This window comes from Lepisma saccharinum, chromosome 2 (assembly GCF_977018435.1).
Source record: "Lepisma saccharinum chromosome 2, izLepSacc3.1, whole genome shotgun sequence".
NCBI classification, from domain to species: domain Eukaryota; kingdom Metazoa; phylum Arthropoda; class Insecta; order Zygentoma; family Lepismatidae; genus Lepisma; species Lepisma saccharinum.
The window spans coordinates 39,328,528-39,349,262 of record NC_139230.1 but is presented as its reverse complement, the minus strand read 5'-3'; the positions used below and the strand labels follow the sequence as shown (position 1 = coordinate 39,349,262).

The 20,735-nt window shown below is 36.8% G+C and overlaps 1 protein-coding gene across 4 annotated transcripts in view; it reads right to left on the bottom strand.

The window, feature by feature from the left end:
- ras (Inosine-5'-monophosphate dehydrogenase ras) overlaps nucleotides 1–20,735 on the bottom strand; it is a 101,101-nt gene that overhangs the window by 67,549 nt on the left and 12,817 nt on the right. For 3 of the 4 annotated variants that reach the window (XM_083117298.1, XM_083117296.1, XM_083117297.1), the window contains exons 4-5: nucleotides 18,602–18,730; nucleotides 2,852–3,007 (exon numbers count right to left, since the gene is read on the bottom strand). In XM_083117298.1, the coding sequence (XP_082973424.1) occupies nucleotides 2,852–3,007; nucleotides 18,602–18,730 (285 nt within the window). The remainder of the gene's footprint in view (nucleotides 1–2,851; nucleotides 3,008–18,601; nucleotides 18,731–20,735) is intronic. The other variant, XM_083117299.1, reaches the window with a different exon arrangement.

Genomic DNA, 20,735 nt, shown 5'->3' with positions numbered 1-20,735 from the left:
TGAGTGATTAATAATTACTATCTGACATAGCGATGTATCTCAACAAATTATGACATTTCAAGCACATAAAGCAAAACCTGCAACATTCGACCACACTATTTTATTGCAGAAACATAAGTCACTTTTATGACAAAATAAAATTTCTTATGAACAAATAGTATTCTCACAACAATCTACCAAAGTGTGTGTGAAAACATATTTTGCTTCTCCTGAAAAGTTTGAAAACTGAGATACGTCGTTATGTCATCTGACCGACAATATGTGGAAGAAAGGTTGACATTTGGGTGTTTAAGGGAAAGTCAGCCCTCACATTTCATAAAAATGAAAGTAAACTGAACTGAGAACACTACAGGGGCATAAGGTACTTACATAATGTTCTCGCTGGAAGATGAAAGGCATACATTGAGATTTTTATGGGAGAATACACACACACACATCAGAACATTTGGGATAAGATGGAGACAAAAGGTGCATGACAAAGGACTAGGCTGGAAATGCTGAGAGGTCAAAGGGTTGTAGTGACAAAGGAAGAATACTTACCCCTTACCATGAGTAAAATACATGTGTGTCTGAGGACTTACTTGAGTTAAAAGCTGAGGCTGTGAAGGGGGGGACTCGGGGCATGTATAAAGACAACACACACTTCTACTACAGCGCCTTGAATAACGTAGTGTGGAAAACGACCCAAGAAACTGGTTCCCCAGACGGATGAGAAACAATATATTATGTAGATTTGTTTGTCTTGAAAGGCGGAACGTGAATTGATGGAAACAGTTATATTTGTGGAGTGATTTGCAGTCACGAAATGACATTAATTTGGAAAGAAAAGTAAAATAAAATTAATAAATAAATAGCATGCGTAACACAAGAAGAAACATCGCAAAGTGATTCCGGACATCAGGTGTTGGATTGTGTACTAGAGTTTTATTTTTCTATGTTATTAGAATATAAATAGTATCCTGAGAGATATTTCATACCGAGGCGACAAACCACAAGTGTCGCTTGGAAGCGAGCAGTCCGTAATCAATGCAGCCTTTCGAACCGTAGGGACACAAGCTCTGACTGCACCGTTTCCTCAAGGAGATTTTAGACCAAAGCAACACGCGACAAACGATACGAGGATTTCATACCAAAGCGACACGGGTCCAAGGTAACTTTCATACTGAAGCGAGATGCGACACATGTTGCTTGGAAACGAGCCAATCAAGAGCAACATTTCACATTGTAAAGGCATGACAGGCAGCACAGGCCAGCGTTTGGTTGGTGAAATCCTCAAGCGACAAGTGCCGCGTGCCCCTTGTCGCTTTGGTGCGCAATCTCCCTAAAGCAAGACACTCATTGCATCCCGCATGCGTGAACAACAAACCACGGCAACATGTTGCAAGCTATTGAGGAAATGGTCCAGTTTGAGCGATGCACAAGCGACAAAGCGACACGTGTGACTTATCGTGTCGCCTAGATCTGTTGTTGTAATGTGCGGTTTATCGTGTCGCCTATCTGTTGTTCGTACAATTAGCAGCGAACGCTTGCCAATAGACTGAAGCACTGAAGGCACCAACCATGTCGCTTGTCACTTGGTTGGGAACTCCCCCTGTAGCACGTCGCTTCTGGCTGAGCACCCTTCTTTCCGACCGAAAAAACAAGTAGCATGCGAATACGACATATGAATGTGTCGTTTGCTGTTTGGACCATCATGTGCAATGAATGCTATTTTACAGTCTGGAAGTGTGTGTCACTAGTGTGACAGTGTGAACATCTCATGTCTCTTGTCCCATTGGTTTGAAAGTTTCCTTACACTCATGTCGATGGCACTAAGAAAGTTTTGTGGGGTTCCCCTTGTCGTTTCATGGAATCATCATTATCATCATCGCCGCGATTAGTTTAAAGCGGAAGAAAAGAGACAGTAAATATCAAAAATACAAATGCTTCAGTGTGTATATCTTTAAAAGAAATGATGATGATAATAATAATGAACCTGATCCATACACAAACATTTAGTTGCCAAGAGCATTCCACGCGTATTTTTTCTCCCGTATTATTAACGAAAGTATGACGATAACAGGACGTGGTCCACTGTCTAGAATGTTCGTTAATATCTTTGTGACCATATCATAGCAATTATCACATTCATAGAAATGCTTCATGTAAAAGAATCAGACGTTGCAGCGAAAACTCCATTTACTTCCATTATAAGCAGACGAATACCAAGCACCGGGTTCAACACCAGCGCCTGTAGCTGATCATTTTTGAGTGGAACCAGCAAGAGCACGCAGAACTGTGCCGTTTTCCACACTACGTTATTCATGGCACTGTACTTCTACAGAGGATTATACTTGCTGTAGGTCCAGATGCCAGAGCCTCATTGGTCTGCAAAGCAGTTACTGGGAAGTACTACATGGAAGTGAGGTTGACATTTGAGTGTCTTACCAGAAGGTCACCCCTTACATGACATGCCCTGCTTCAATTTGATATATTCTTGATTGCACTCTATAATGGTTACACATTAAAACTCTCATTCTATTGGGAATTATACAACTCAACTGAAGATTTCTAAGCCTACAAACAGTAGCTGTTGTCTGTTGAATCTAAACCAATAAATTTAATATGCAAGTTAGTTTCTAGCATACAGTACGGTAAAATACCTAGAAAATAACCCACTACAATACTTACTTTCTCCTTTTCTAAATGTGGACAATTTTAGGCTATTACATATAAATACTAAGTATACCGTTTAAATAAATAAAAGTGCTGCACATGTGAAATATTAAAAATGGATGTGAGCAAGTGTTAAGAAAAAAGTGTCTGTACAATGTGTAGCCAATGCATGTTTCAAAGATTCTTCCATACATACCGATTCTAGTTTCATGTTGTTATTCTTGTTTTCCTCTAAGAAGTCAATATCACGAGATGTGACTATACCAACTAGCTTTCCTCCCAACTTCCCATTTTCAGTAATAGGAATGCCACAGAAACCATGTTCATTTTTTACATTAAATACTTCTGACACCTGTTGAAAGTGAAAATTATTTGTTATGTTCATCAAAGCATACCACATATTCTCTGCATAACCTCCACCAACAAAAAAAAAATGTTTAAAATATAAAACCTGACCATGTTACAATTTGTTTGTACTGCCATTCCAAGGTATGGAAAAAGACAATTCCTGTATAATTGTTTTATCTGCTCTACTAACCTATTAATAGTTTGTCTAGCTGCTAATCTTTCTTCTTGTCTTGCTTCGAAATTATTTCATTTATTTTTCAGAAATAATTGCATTGTATTATGTTGTCTCCCATTCATTTAATTTTCATTGCTTTCATGGGAATCAATATCAAAATTATACACCAAAGCTAACTGGAATGGATGCAATTTTCCATTGTAAAAAAAAAAATCACAATACACTGATTCCATGCTGACAGGTGAAATACTCAAAATTTTAAAAGCATGCTTTGTTTATGTACAAAATAATCAATTATTTGATAATCATTTTGCTAACATCTACCTCCACCAAGGATTCGCCATGCACACACAGATCACAAGCATGATACAAACACAGAATTTTAGGTAATTGTTCTGTTGTGTGTTGAATGAAATACAAGTTTCATAGATCATTTATGATCAAATAGCATGGAAAACAGAAAAATTGGTACTCTTATCAGTATGTTTGGATATAGATGCATTGATTGGTGTATCAGTAAAATAACATATTTGTACCAATAGTCTGTAATTTAGTATAAAATGTTGCCATCCCTATTAAATATCATTAAATATTGCAAATCTATTAATTATACAATTGTTATGTATGCACCAATAATAAACATTGGTATAATGTGGTGATTTTGAAATTGTAAAGAGTGATCAAATGAAAAGGTACCTTTCAAAATATCGCAATGGCATGGTACATGAGACACTCCAGAGGCGTGGTGTGCATGTAGCCGGTGTTACCGCAGGTAACAGCAAAATGTAAAGAATTAAAAAGTTGTTTCAATAAATTGACAACATTGTTAAATACGTTAATGAACACCGTTGCCGTCGCGTTGATATTGCCTAGGACATTTTTTCTGCAGCCGACAGAAGCAAAGAGGGAGGTAGTTCCGCTACCCTGAAGAAGCAACAAGGGGGAAGAGGGTGCCAATGCAAGGAAAGAGTGGGGAAGGACTTTATGGGGTTATTCATATACTTGTTAAGAGGCCCTGTTGCCGTTCAGACCCATCGGAGCAGCCAGTGTTGTCACATCGGATTGGCAGAAAAGAGCTAAATCCCACCTAAAATAGGAATACCATTTCTGTGAAGCAACTAGAGGTCGAGTGCAGAGCCAAGGCTGGATTGAACTACAACTGAGACCAGTTAGGTAATAAGACGAAAATATAGTTCCTTGGTGTGATTCGTGATTTGGACAAACCTTGCTCCAAAATACTAAGTTGGCAACAGTAGTACATATACAGCTGGGCTTCCTTTCCACAAAGGAGCGGAGTTCTGTCGTCTGCTCAGTGCTCCCCACACAAACGTCAAACTGACCCAAGAAAAGTGAGGTGGTTCTTCTTCCCCTTCACACCTCATTGCAAAGAAACACGAGACAGATGAAGAATTGACAAGGGTCTACCACTATTCATTGGATTTCCGTGGTGATGAGTGGTAGTTCTTTCTAGGAGTGTTTGTGGCTAAATCACTGTGCTGATTGCAAAACAAGAACGAAATGAACAAATATCTAGCTCGAAGAAATGTTTTCTTTACTGAAAGGGGGGGGGGGAGTGTAATAACGTCTAGCAGGCATAAATGTCTTACTGATAGCCGGTAACACTTTTTAAAAAGTCACGCCACGCCACTGAGACACTCATCCCTTTTATAGTAAATAGCCACAACTGTAATATCTCTGCAGCAGGACGCCAGCTCATGCACACAATGTTAGCAACACTTACTCATCAGTTGTGGTTCTACCCTCCACATGTTGCATGGTAGGAAAATGGAGTTGCCATTGCCAGGCATCAAAATGAAAGAACAGTGAGGTGTAATATGCTTCCTGTGTGCTTAGGGTGCTTAACCAGTGGACATTCACCATGGAACCATGACTGTTTATTGAGACAGATGTGCATTGGCTAAGATAGGGCCACAAAGGCTTCATTCAGCTCCACGATAATGCCTGCCCCATGTTGCCAGGGTCACTGCATAAGTGATTGATCATCCTGCTTATAGTCTGGACTTAGGCCCAGTAAGCCCTTACAATTTTTACACTTTCAATCCATGAAGAAATACGTCAATCTACACTTCTTTGCATTGGTGTTCAATTCCATGATGAAACACTTCAAAGGACACCTCTTTGCATTGGATGTAAAAGTGAGGGTTGCTGTGACAGACCGGTTCAATTCTTACAGCAGTGACTTCTTTTAAAATGGCATTCATCAACTTGTTTCTCAGTGGGAAAGACCTTACTGCATATGGGAAGTATGTGTAAATATCTCCTACAATACAGTTCATACAGACAAGGGTACCTTTTCATTTGGCCGCTCCTTAGACATTAGCATCAAACGACTTTACCAATACTGGTTTGAAAACTGTGTTACAAGTGTTCTTGCTGAAGGATGTAGAGTGGAACCCCGATTTCATGTATAAAAAAAATGAGGGGAAATGTAAAAAGGTGGCAAGCATGAGAGAAGAGGTGAAACTCAAATGCACATGAGAAAAGAATGCACAATTGATTTTGGAGCATATATGATATAAAAAAGAATGCAATATTGTTGAACCTTAATAAGGGAAAATTAAGATACATGCAGAAAATCATTGGCAGATTAAGAACCTCTCCTGGGTGGGGAGGGAATGGCCACTTTTGGCTGAAGCCCACTAAGTTCAATGAATGTTTACTATTCAAATGAAGCTCACCATTTACTATGTTAATTGTCTCAGCATCTCCCCCTACAATTTGTGATAATTTACTGCAGATGAATAGTTCTAAAGAAAAGCAGTCAAATTGGATTTAGTAGGGATGGGGCAGATTTATCGGTATTCTATTAGTATCGGCTGATCTGGGCATATTGGTGCATTAGTAAAATTACCGATAATTTTATCAATCTGATATATCGATAAATATATTTCAATTTAGTGCAATATCCTGCCTTTTTGTTATAATTTTATGGATATAAACATGCAATCCCCATGCCCTACCCACCTTAAAAGTAAACCTCTAAATATGCAGCTTCTTTTGCATTGCAGTTATCTGTAAACACTATATTGGTACTTAATCGGTATCGGCCAAAATTTCATATTGGCCCATCACTAAGATTTAGCATTGTGTGAAGATGTATGAGAACCATGATTGCAGATGTTGAATTATCAAGTAGAGGAGCCTTGTGAGGCTAGATGCAAAACAATACTGTTTTTGTCCTCTTGCATTGGAGGAGTCATTGCTGGTAGCAGAAGATAACCCAAACTGTTTCTCCTGCACCAGCCCTCAAGACAAAAGAAACATTCCAAAAAGGAGTGGAACTCTGAGGTGCAGAAGGTGGTAGGTGAGTTTGACAGCATATTTTGTTCATTATAATTGGATTGCATGCACTACGAGCATGGACTGGACAAAGATTTGGAAGGCTCTAAGAGAGAAAGGAGTTGAGGAAGAGATAGGGTGTAGAGTGCATTGCACATACAAGGCCAACCAGAGCGAGCTGAGTGAAAACACCAGTGGGAAGAACGAAGTGGTTCAGTATAAGTAATGAACTAAAACAGGGAAGTGCTCTTTCCCCACTGTTCTTCATAATTACAATGGATGTAATTAACAAAAAGGTGGGAAGAAGATAGAGGAAGAGATGAAGGCCCTGTTGTTCGTGGATGACTTAGTAATATGGGGAAACAGGGAAGAAGTACAGAGACAGCTTGATACTTGGAACGAAATTCAGTGCAGAAAAGAGTGAGGTGCTAACAACAAGAAACAGAGCCAGAAATGTACCAAGAATAAAGATGGACACACAAGAGTTGAGGGTAGTGAAAAACTTCAAATATCTAGGAAGCATAATTGAGAGAAGTGGAAGAAAGATGAGGAGGTAAACAGAAGAGGACAAATGAGAGGTGGACTATATCATAGCATTCGAAGATGAATATGGAACAGGGATGTACCTATGAAATTCAAGAAGGTAATATATAACACATACTATGTGACAATAATTACGTATGAAGCAGAGACTTGGACAATGACAGAGAGAGACAAAAGAAAGATGCAGGTAGTGGAGATGAAATTTTTTAAGGAGTATATTGGGGAAGTCTAGAAGGGATAGAATGAGGAATGAGGAGATCCCACAGACAGTGAGGGTGGTGAAGCTTCCGGACAGGATAGATCAGGCACAGATAAGATGGTTCGGAGACATGAAGAGGATGGATGCAGAAAGACTACCAGTAAGAGCTTACAATGCACAAGGAGTGGGAATAAGGCCAAGGGGGACCAAGATGTCGTTGGAAAGAGCAGATAGTGGAGAGTGTTAGGAGAAGAGGACAAGATTGGAACACCTTGGAAAGAGAGGAGTGGTGAAAGACTAGGAAAAAATGGAGGGCTTGACTTCTATGCCAACCCAGCCAGAGGCAAGAATGAGATTAGAGATTACAGATTAAAAGTTGAACTACAGTTTTCCCCTCTTTTTTCTCTTAAGTGCAGTGCCCTCATTCCAATTTCAAGAAAGCAAACAAAGTTGCAGAAAGATGAGGAAAAAAAGTTGCTAAATTCTTTCCAGATCTGTTAATGAGCAATTTTCCTGTGCAGATGGATACACCAAGAAATATGCATTGAAGCACTTTGCGAATATTGCATAACAGAGTACACTAGTTGCAGAGTAATGAATGAGCTTGAGATGGGGGAGGGGACTGCTATTTATCACTTGTCACTCGTTACTTCATTGAAGGTTTATTAGTTTTAAACATCATCTACATGAATGACTGCTGAATTTAAAACTATGGTTTATTGTTAATTTTAGGCATCTCAGGAAAGGGGGGTTCCCACCTTCAATCCTAATCTGTCCATGGGCACACAAGAGCATGGAAATTGTAGCTGGAACACACTGCCACAAAGTCACATGATTTCCATTGACAAAATATTTGCTTTCCCCTCACACAAGAACAAATATCATCTAACTTTAGGGTCACCCTGACAGAATATTTGCAAGGAGAATGATGTGTGTTCCATTTTCTCTCTCCCATCAGCATGGCAAAATACTGTTATTCTTATTATTATTTAACTCCAGATACATTCTCTGTGCTTTTGCACTTCAAGCCTAATCCTCATTATCAAGAGATATTTTACTGTAATATTTCAAATTTGTACAAGGCAAAACAACTTTGTAAGTTCTTGTTGACAATACAAACTATGTAACATAGGGAGGCACTAGCAATGACATTTGATATTCTGAAGACATGATTAACCGAGAGAGAGGACAAAAAGCAACATAAACCCCAGACAAATAAATGGCACTGAAACACAGCCTAGATCCTATCTTATTTCCTGAGAAATACAGGGCTTCCTTTCTTTTTTTTTTTTCATAGCTGATAATGTTTGAATCTCCTACAACCACGACAGTTCCTGTGACCACACACAGAAAAAGGGGTGAATAGCATTTCAGTCCTCTTGTCAATTCTTCATGTGCACTTTTGGGATGGAGGGTGAAGGGCAAACAAGACACATGAATCACATTCTTTGCTGGCGCTAAAAACCTCAGGAAAGCAGCATTTAGCAGGCATTACAATCTTGCGACTTGGCTACAGTGCTCTTGTTCTGCAATCATGAGGCAGAGGGCCTGCCTTCTTACTTCATGCAGGACCAAATAGTTGCCTTACTTCCTTCACAAGCCTCAAGGAGTATGAATCACAACTGCTTTGAATGAATTTTAGGACATTGACACAGGTTACGAAAACTTACATAGTTGGAAACAGGAGTTGGTTCAAATGTAAGACCAAGATGAACATGGCATTTTGCTGTGACCTGGATGGCTGAGTGAAACAGGAAAACAAATTGTAGGAATGCAAAATTGGGGTTCCACTGTATTTACTAAAAGTAGACTTGAACATGCATAATTTAATATTTCTCACTTTTAACTTAATTGCATGTCCCAATAACAAATGTTAACAATATTTTTCAACATTTTATATTTGTCATGTAAATATTTTAGCCACAGATCAATGAAGAACTTATTACAATTTACTGTACATCAGGTCTTGACAATGTCTCAAAAGGGGGCTTGTTTATATATACGAAAAAGCAGCCCCATTTATTTCTAGTTCAGCAATGAAAAATGCATCTTTATTCATGTGGTATGGAAGACAACTGGAACGATGAATGTACATTCTTTTTTAACAATTGGCGAGTTGGTTATGCAAAATGAACAATATGAAGTGGTTTATGCTTGTACAGAATATTTAGATAATTGGTGTTGCTTGATGAAATGATAAGAACTACAGAATTGAAAGGAATAGCACTTGCACCAAAAGCAATCTATTAGAGACCAATCTGTACATTATATGCTCATGAATACCATCTTCACTTTCAAAGTTGTGTCCCATCTTTTGCTTTTTATGTGCATGTGGCAAACTCACAATATCACACTGAATATTTCCTGAATGCTATGCAGTTTCCTTCATCTTGAAACTGATTCTTCACTCATACACTTTGTGTATATAAACACTGAAAAACAGTTTCAAATGTTTCATGCATGCAATAAGTGTATTCTGGAGGGAATGATTATCTACATAGCCAAAGCCTTCCAAAGCAGGTTAGAGAATAACTTTACTACCCAATTTACACATGCAAAACATAAAAGAAATTTAAATGGAAAAAGATGGCAAAGAACTAGATAAATTATACAAAGATACCATTAATACAACCTACGCAATATTTGGATACAAAATACAAAAAGTGCAATTCTCTCTTTTAAAGTTATTCCTACCTTCAGACAGTCTCCATCTTAAGATACTTACATGCATGGAATGTAATCTCTGGGCTTATTCTCTCCCTAGGAAACCCAAACATTTCTCAATGACATTTTAAATTTTTGTATGGTTCCCTATGCAAAGTGACATGTGTAAATTTGACATCTGTAGGGACCTCGATTTTTCACAAATGTGATAATACTGAAAAATATTTGTTGCTGAGCTGTTTGACTAAGTACATATTTGTGGCACAAGTGCAATCACTCTACAGAAGAGTCAAATGCCCTTCTTGGCAGTTACGGCTCAAGGTAGGAATAAAGCCCATTCGATATACATAGGTTTCGTCCATGTATATTTTCATAGGGAACCATCCAAAAATTAAAAACTTATTTAGGAGTCTTGAGTTTACTAGCGAGAGAATCACCCTGTATATTTCTACATATGGTACATACAATTCAATTATACCTACACTATGTATTGGGAATCTCTGGGGCAAGTGAAAAAAAATAAGTGTCCCTGCAAATAGGACTCAAAGAGGGTCCAACCAATGAACGCATGAGGGAGGAGAGTGAGTGCATGGAGAGAAAAATGTGGCTGCAGCTACCGGCCATTGCAGTAGCAGGCACTGGTGTGCTCCACCCACTTGCTTTTTCCCCTGCTCTACTGATATGTGCCACCTTGCTCCAGAGATTCCTTAGACAGAGCATAGACAATTGCTAAACTAAACTAACTTTTAGCAATAATGCTGCCTTTTTCAGTACTGAATAATACAATTAAATATTTTTTTCCCAATAAACTATTCAACGATTATGAACACAACTTCACACACTTGTAACATCATACATTTAACTTTTCTTATGCACTTCAGTTTATTGCAGGATCCTCAGGGAGGGGGAGGGGCTAAATAGGAATTTTTGTGAGAAATTGAAATTTTCTTCTTCTTATAATAAATTAAATAACAACATAAAACATGTTTGTTGGGAAAGGAATACCAAAATTTCCCTTCTCACAAGAGTCAGATACTTTTAGGACAAAAATCAAGTCCAACTGTTGACTAAATAGTTATCCTATGATTTTTTGTGCATCACTCCACATTTGAAAAGCTCATCCTTGAAAACCTTCAGTTTCAAAAGGGGTTCATAGCATTAAAAGGTCCCATCTGCAAAAGGTTATCATCATGGAACATAAGAGACAGAGGGAGGGGGAGAGTGACTGCAGATGTCAGTCATAACTAGAAGAGAGGAGTGCAATCGGGTAATCACTTTATGCACTGAGGCAAGAGAATACCAACCTTGCAAAAATGGGGAAAATAATGGAATATTTGATTCAGGACCCTGTGAAAGAATTGGCACCCTACTTGATATTGTTTGATTGTAAAGAAAAACATGTAGTCAAGATTTTCTCCAATGCTTGTATTCCCAATACAACTGTTTGAGTCTCATGAAAATTACTTAAAAACAGATTTTGTGCAATGCTGTTCAGATAAAGTGGCACATTCTTCAATTGTTCAACCTAGATAGTGTGCCACCTTATGTGAACAAGAGTGTACACGATGTGCTAAAGTGATATAGAAGGTGCAAAATGATGACTAAGACAGGACTGCCAAACTATCGATTGTGAGCTACCAGAAAAATATTTTCAGAAGCTCTTGACTGGTTGGTTGCGCACACATCTTTGTGCTGACTGCACACCCATCATAAGTGACAAACAACCCAGTCAATATTTTCATAAAAACAATAATCCTCCACTAATCTAATGTGCAACTAAACATTGACATTCTCACAATAATAAAAATAACAAAACTGTAGGTACCAATTAGGTTGATTGATTTGGTTTATTTAACTTCTCCATTCTGCCACTTTTGACTAATAGTCTATGGGCCAGTCAAGAATACGGTATAATTTGGGGGTTCTAATCTTCCTTTATGCCACAGTTACTTGGGTGTGTAAGGATACCAAAAAAACCATGATTGCCATCTCAAAAAACAACTATATCTCTGAAACCAATGGTCCGATTTCAACAATCTTTTTTTTCAAACCAAAGCTTAAGATGCGTTCTATATTTAAGGTTATCTTACATTTTTTTATAGGAGCACCATTAATGCTGCACTCGTCGCATTTATGCACAGCATGCCAGGTGCCTTGCTCTGCGGAAGTCGCATTATTGCGAGTTCATACTTCCACTCGCTGCGGGTGTCGCATTTCAGCAGTACGTCGCTTTTAGTAGTCTTCAGACATCTGTTGATACTATTTGGAACTATTTGAACTTGTAGTTTTGTTTATATCCGTATGATGTCACTAATTACGCCTCCGTTTAGAATACGAGCGTTGAGTGCTCTGACATGTCAGTTTCAAATGCATGTTCAAATGTAAACAACATGGCTTCGTCAAGTCGTCAACACTTGTCTGATAATGATGTTACTCAACTGTTGAATCAGAAGGTGAATTAAGTTGTGACGATAATAGCGACAGTTTTTATGAGACTTCAAGTGGTGACAGTGATTGTGTAGTGTCTGATGAAGAATTTGTACCGCCGTCTGTAACATCATGGAGCAGACTGCAAAGCAGCATTGATCTAGGTGCAGGAAGTTCGACACAGGCAAGTGCTAAGTTACTTGGTGACAGTACAGTATTTAGCACCCCATTTTCTTGTTTTATCAAATATTTCCCCTGCTCAGTATTTGAACACACAGCAGAACAAACTGAAGTTTTCGCCACCCAGTATCTTGATACTACTTACGAATTTCCACGCCGCTCCACCACTCTGAGTCATCCCGTGTTTTGAGAAATACCATACCATCAGGGACTACAGAATGGTTTGCCAGTGCAAGGAATGACTTTTGTAATTTCTCTATAACATATTTAGCAATGTAATTTTTTAAAATTATTCTTTCTAATTTTTTTTTTTTTCAAAATATCATACCACCAGGGACTACAGAATGGTTTTCCAGTGCAAGGAATGAATTTTGAAAGTTCTCTCTCATATATAACGCAATGTAATTGTGAAAATTATTTGTTTATAAAAAAATATTTTTTCAAAGTTAATTACGCAGCCAAGGGATATTGTGTGCCAGAGAATTCCGCAGCGAAAGAGTTAAGTAGTTAATCACGGATTAGTAAAAAAAAACATTTTTTACTAATACTTTTATGTTTATCATTAATTTAATAATAAACTAGGCATCTGAGAAGAAAGTGTTCCGAACAAAAACTGAAGCATAAATGTTTATCTTTAATTTAACATATTACAATTGTTGTTTTTGGTCTCAGAGAATTTATATAAAATAAATGAATTATGTAGTGTGTAGCAAATTCTGATAGCAGGATGTGTCCTTAGTCCTATTTAATTATGTCTGTTGTAACTGGTATTGACTATTGAATAGTATATTATTGTTGGGTCATTCCACGTCAGAACGACCAGAGCCTCCAGGTCATGGTTTTTTGATTTGGATGAAATTTGGCATGAAGGTTCAATCATGTCTGGCTGGACGTGTGGGTCCAAGACAGTTCCTGCGTATTGCCTGATATGTATTTCATTCTCGTAGCAAGAATTGTGCACTTACTAATGATACTTTCGTAGAAAAACATTTTCTAATATAAAAGCCATGCTTTTTAATGGGAAATTCAAAATTCCAAAAATTGTTATCTCGGAAACTATGAATCCTAGAGTTAAAACTTTTATTTCGTTTTCTTCTGTACACACTAGACAATACACCCATGGCCGAATAAACTTAATTTTCATTTATCAAGTAGAAGAATAAGACGAAAGTTAAATAAAACTATATTTTTAGGAAATTTATATTTCATCAGGCCCCCACGTAGGCAATGCCGGAACGTGATGGTTTGAAACGGAACCTGCATATTGCCGGACTTGAGTTTCATTCTCGTGGCAAGATTTGCGGACTTGCTTCTGATACTTTCGGAGTATACCTATTCTTCTTAAGGACTTGATATTAGTAAAATTGGCTCTACACGTGCAATGGAATTTTACAGTTCCTAATAATTCATCCGCTAAATCATGCATTTTTTCTCATTCAAAATTTCTGCTCATGGCAGCATTCTACAAAACTGTCTGTCTTTTGGTGCATGCACTTCGTTCGGTGATGCTAATTCCCCACCTTTGGTAGATTTTTACTTTCTTGAAAGCAGACATTTCGGCTGTAATAACTAGGGCTCGGAAGTGTTGAGGAAAAATCCTTTTTTTTCCTAGTGTCCGAAGACGAGGCCCAACATAATATATGTTCATTTTGGTTCATTGTAGGCCAGAAAAACGTGGGTTTCATTTGTCCTTTTTTAGCCATTTTTTTAGGTCTTAATGGCTTTTTTTTTGCAACTTCACCTTCTTTCGACTATGTTTTTACAGCCAATTCTCAATTCGAATCATCATCAGTTCAACACCTCTTCAACATCCTTTCTGTTGTAACGAAATAAAAAAAAAATAAATAAATAAATTTGAACCATCCCTGAAACTAGAGAAAAACATTTTTGGACTGAAAGAACATGCATTTCATATAGTTTTTTCGCACTGTGTGTTCTATACCACCAGAATTTTGTATTTTTTTTATTCATGAATATGCAATTAAAACTGAAGTTATTAATTAATTTGGATCACATTTATATGTCCTTTTTTCCATTTTTAGGTCCTTTTTTTGATATTTTTAGGTATTTTTATATTTTTGGTAATTTATAGGTCCTCAACTTCCGAGCCCTAGTAATAACTAATAAAGAGTACGAGCATGTTATAGTGTTCTTCTGAACACCCAAAATTTTAACAACCTAATTTCTACGTACTTCACCTCCGCAACTGCAGTCTTGCAGGTCACTGAGGTTCTGGCTTCTGGCCTATGGCCAGTATAATCCTTTGTAGGGTTTTTTATTTGAATTTTTGTTTTAAGTCCACTTCATGCACCGATAGGCTAATTGGGAGTGGACCTACAGTTTAAAGTGGGATCCGAACCACTGTGTGCCTCCACAGGGTACTGAAGTTGGGTACTCTTGATTACAAGGTGATGACATTACCACTAAGCCATCAGGGAGATTACCTTTGAATGGTTGTGTGTCGTCTGGTGTTTTGACCATGCATGTGCTGAGTGCTCAATACAGCCTCATTTTACCATGGCTACAGAGATTTTAGAGACGCATGCTGATTTTTATCTATTGTAAGGGCCTTGGCTTGTATAATGTTAAGGGTAAAAATAGCCTAAGTGTTAATGTATCCAAATATTTAATTTGAATCAATCAATAACATTCTTCCATGAACACCGGTAACAAACAAAATTCATGGCTAGTTAGAACTACAATAACTAATAATAACAGTACTAATAATAATAATTATTATAATAATCATTATTATTAAATGTTATTACATGTATATAACAATAATATACTATTCAATAGTCAATACCAGTTACAACAGACATAATTAAATAGGACTAACGGGACATCCCGCTATCAGAATTCACTGCACACACTACATAATTCACTCATTTTATATAAATACTGAGATCAAAAACAACAAGTGTAATATGTTAAATTAAAGATAAACATTTACGCTATAATTTTTGTTTGGAACACTTTCTTCTCAGATGCCTGGATCATTATTAAATTAATGATAAACATAAAATAATTAGTAAAAAAATATGATTTTCTTTTACTAATCTGTAATGGTTAATGGTTGCTATCAAAAAATGTAAGATAACCTTAAATATAGACCACTTCTTAAGCTTTGATTTTTTTAAAAAAAAAGATCGTTAAAATTGGATCATTGGTTTTCAGAGATATAGTCATTTCTTGAAATGTCAACATCCGCCATCTTGGATTGGCCACCATTTCTATTAGCTACCACTTTGAGATGGCAATCATGATTTTTTGGTATCCTTACACACCCAAATAACCGTGGCATAAAGGAAAACTAGTACCCCCAAATTAAACCAAATCCTTGATTTTGGACACTTGGCCCATAGACTATAATTGCGAAGATGAGGATGAGTGATATGAAACTGATGAAGGGACAGACAAAGAACAGTCATGCCCTGACTGGGATTTAAACCCATTACCAAATAGAAAAACTGAAATAAAGGTATCGGTTAATTGTACTAGAACAGGGTGGCTACTCTAGGACCATGATAAAATTCAAATATAATTCCCACTTTTCAAGGCAAACTTTCCATAAATTCAAGCTGATGTTTGCTCTATTTCAACCTTACGTATCACCGCCTCTCGACATCCACACACAAATATCTTAATAATAAAGGGTCTATGTGATTCCAACATCCAAAAATTATAATTCAATTCAATGGTATACGTAATATAATTAAAATATTTAATTACGGTGCTGAGTTTCTATTTACAATCAGAGGCACAACCACGAATTCTTGTCTGAGCGGGCGGGGAGAAAATGCCAGGATAAATGTACTAATATGTTAATAATAATGTTATTATTATAACATTATTATTGATTTGTTTTATTTTACTTTGCTTTTTGTGCCAAGTTTGGCTAATTTGCGAAGAAGGGGACGAGTGATATGATGAAATTGATGAATGGACAGTCACAAACATCCATGCCCAAGCCAGGATTCGAACCTGCCGGGACCACAGTAAATTATGCAAAAAGGGGGTAAAAGTTGGTGCTAAAGCATTTGTGTTTGAACAAACGATTTCCACTTTAAACTGTAGGCCCAGTCCCGATTAGCCTTTCTGTGCAACAACTGGACTTAAAACAACAAATTAATCATCAATCAAATTTTACAACATTTTTTTTCATTTAGATAGTTCGGCACCCAGGGCAGACTCCTGCCGCCTCCTAGGTATGGTTATAAACATGATAAGACTAAGAAAAGCAGGAATTGCGAGCAAAGAGAGCAAGAAAATTTTAGGAAAATAATTTTTATTTGCATAAAATGTGAATAGGATTTGGATTAAAAAAGTTGTAATTTTTCACATCTACGGAGAAAAATTCAAGTAGAATTCACGCATAATTCCCAGAGCCAATAATTCATGCATAATTCCCGGTGAGTAGCCACCCTGTAGAACTATGAAGACAATTTTTAGTGAACTAATAAAAACTTACCAAATAGTAAATCAAGATAACAATCAATTTAAAATGATTTGTTGGTATCTCAAACAAGTAAATGTAAAGATCTAAATATTTTTTTAAAGTTAAAAGATTTTACAAATAGAAGTTTAAAGTGACATTTTTTTTAATTTCCCCATCTTTCTGTCTATAAACAAGAAGGGGCAAGAAGTTGAAGTGGTCAGAAAAAAAAAATCATTTCTTTGAAAGAAAAAACATTTTCCACACTTTCTTTGCTTAGTCCTTTTCCCTTGAATGAAAATACATTAGTATACTTTGGTGGCAGCATTTTTCTTTGTTCCACAGGTTTCATTTGTATCTCTAATGTAAAAAGTCACTCATTTCTAAATATAAAATACAACTTTTGACATGCAGAAGTGTTGCAAAAAGCCACTTCTTTTTTTTTTTGAATGAACTTTATTTTTTCCAACTGTTATCTTCATATTTCACTAGCCTTATTGAATGTATCTACATAGTATATACACAACTAAAATAGCAGTGTATTTTTTTGTAAGTAGAATCTAATAAAAAAAAAACTCCGTGGTGCAACATCGATAGCCAAAGCCTGCCATTGGCATTCAGCAGATCCCAAGGGCAAGTACCTATACAGCTGTTCAGCTGACAGTAGGATTCAACATGAACAGATATAACACCCAATGAGGTACGTTTTAAGAGATTCAGTGATTGTCAATCAGTACCAGTGTGGATAAGTAAGCAAGTTCCTTTTCCGGAGCTTTTATTTTATCTCTGGAACATCTCAGCCAGCAACAACATGATCGAGGTGCTTCTTGAAAAATGGCGACAGTGAAATAGCTCCACTCTTCTATTCTGTGCTGGTTAAGCATTCTGTATTCCGAGTATTCTCTACTATCACATGCCACTAGTGTAATGTTACTTACCGGTTTCTTTTTAGCAGGGCCCAAGGGCCATTTACAGCATCCCCACTCCACTTTAAATACTTTTTTGTATCCATACGAAAAAGGTGGTACAGTTTGGGGTCCAAAGAGTCAAGGGAGGCCTACCCTTCCAAAATGAAGGCTACGCAAGGTCCAAGACCGTTCATAACTGCAAGCACTCCTGCAGCCAACACTGGCACATCAACATGTGTAATGAACCCTTTGGAATAGTTTTAATTTATTTATTTTTATCAAGGTTATCTCCTCTACTAGAACCCTTAGGTATATGGAGGCAACTGAAATGGACATGAATGATAAGGTGGGTGGATGAAACATGAGTATTGGATGGACTGATTTGTTTTTTCTTCGATTTTCTGCCACTTTTGGCTAATCGCAAAGATGAAGATGAGTGGTAATACAATGAAATTTATGAAGAAATCGGGTGTAAAACATGGTAAGTGACATTTTGGTCATTTCTGAGTTCATTAACCTTTAGTTGAGATTTGGTTTAAATATAAACAAAAAAAAAAATAAGTGTCTTGTCATAATTTGGTTTAACTTTGACCCATGCAGCTTTAGATAAAATTATCGAGGGTTTGCCACACTTATATTTTTATATTGGGGTGGAAACACTGAAACACAGCAGTGAAAAGAATTGAGTAAATTACATGTAAATATGGATATTCAGTGGAATGGGATAGTACAGATAAAATACATCATCTCAACTAAACTATACTTACCTTATTGCTTGGACTTAACACTACTGGGTCCCTTATAAATCCATGCTTGTATTTCTTCACTTTGTGTACCTCATTGGCTTGATACTCTGGAGAACAGTTGTGATGAATGATTCCAATCCCTCCGCAGAGCTGTTAAATGTACATAAATGTTAGATAATATAACAAAACCATCAGATGTCAGTCACCATAGTTCTCTAAACAATTGTAATCATGAAAAATAATGCAATTTTTTTTTTAAAAAGTTAAAAATTGCACATAAAAATTATGTTACATCACAAGTGCATACATCAATGGTACATAACATGAACTTCAAGTGCTGTTGAAGCCACAAATTAGTTTGATGATAAAAATAAGAATTGTCAAAGTCTGTGTTACATCCACTTTATGCTCAGGTACACTAATGGGGACTCAACCTGTAGTTTAAAGTGGGTTCTGATCCATTTGGACCCCTTGATTACAAGGACACAACTTTACCATACACCATTGGGGAGGCCCATAAAGTAAGAATTAATGCATGGTGCTGAATACCTAGCAAGATCTGTTGGGTGTCATAGAACTAAGGGTACAGTGAGTAGAAAAAGTGCATCATGTATGTGATATCTGCCAAGTTTCAGGATATATTTCAAATCTCCATCACATTCTCTTTAAACTTGGGAAAAGTGTACATGCCATCAGTTTCAATGAAGGTTCCATGTCAGTCACAATCCACATGATGACACACACAGACTCTCAACATGGATAAAAAAAGAGGTTAGGTTAGGTGATGTTGAAACATTCAACATTCATTCTTTTAAGTGAAATAAAGACCTGGGGGAAGTATACACTGCATTGCAAAGCACCTTATTTCCAAGTTGATTTCTGACCAGATACAGTAATAAAAATAACTGAAATAGTGGATAAAAGTTTATCATAATTCCATAAAAAAGGTCCAAAATACATGAAAATTTGTGAAAAAGTTCACTAATGTTTTGATAACTCGTGAAAATAGTAAATTCAATTTGGGGGTCCACAGGATCACGCTACACCCTTTGCGTTACAATGTGGCACCATGCCTGTTACGGGTTAAAGACTTCCACAACAGAACGATTTATTCTGCATGAACCTCAAGTACATACATGCCAACATGCTATGTATTATTGTATTTTCATACAATTGTATTATTTACATTTGCCATGGAATATGAAAGTTATTCTATAAAAAAAGAAATTACTGCATAAAATAAGACAGGCCTGCTAAAAAAAAAACTACATTTTCCAGCAGACACTTGTTCATAAAGTTCCACAATTAAGGGGTTATTAATTACTAGGAACATTATTAAAAATTCCCACAGTAAATTGAAATCACAGTGTTGTGTTAAAACATTCATATATCATGAAGAGTTCATTCTACTTCACAGGGAAGTAACTGACAAAACCAAAGGTAAAACTATGGTTTATTTTTGTCTGGTCCAATCCAATAGATTCTTATGTACACATTATGATGAAGACAGGAATTTGAAAATGTACTATAAGATTAAAAAGACACAAAAACAGGCAGGAACTTGTAAATCAAAAATTTGTATGCAAGGCGAGAATTAAATCATCCTTAGTATTATTAGATTATACAATAATTGTGGAAGATATCAAATCAATCTAAAAATATTTTAGTAGGAATATACTGTATTGTAACAAAATACATATTTTAAGTCACACAATAATGCCTGAATTGCCTCAGGTGACAGTATACAGAGGGAGATGCGGTGATGACCAAGCAAAATATTAAAAATATTGCAATTTAAAAATTTTAAAGAAGTAAAAAATAGAAGTCAGGATATTCGCATATTTGTGCGAAATAATCCAAGCAACAGCATGAGACAACTCGAAATACGCAAGAGATTTGCTCAAGTTTAGTGCATCGAAATGAGGGGCCGGTACTACCCCTTGCACTGAACCCTCCCGCAAAGTTTCCTACTGAAGACAATGGTGTTGGACGGCTCGGCTCATCGCAGAATGGTGTGAATTTCTCTGGACTCTGACGGTGCCGAGAACAGTCTAACGTTTCCGAACAGGCAGACTCTATGACATGGTCCAACAACCTCTACTTTCCCCCCACTCTGGAAGGTCTGGGTCATAACAGGCCTTTTTTCAACCCCCTT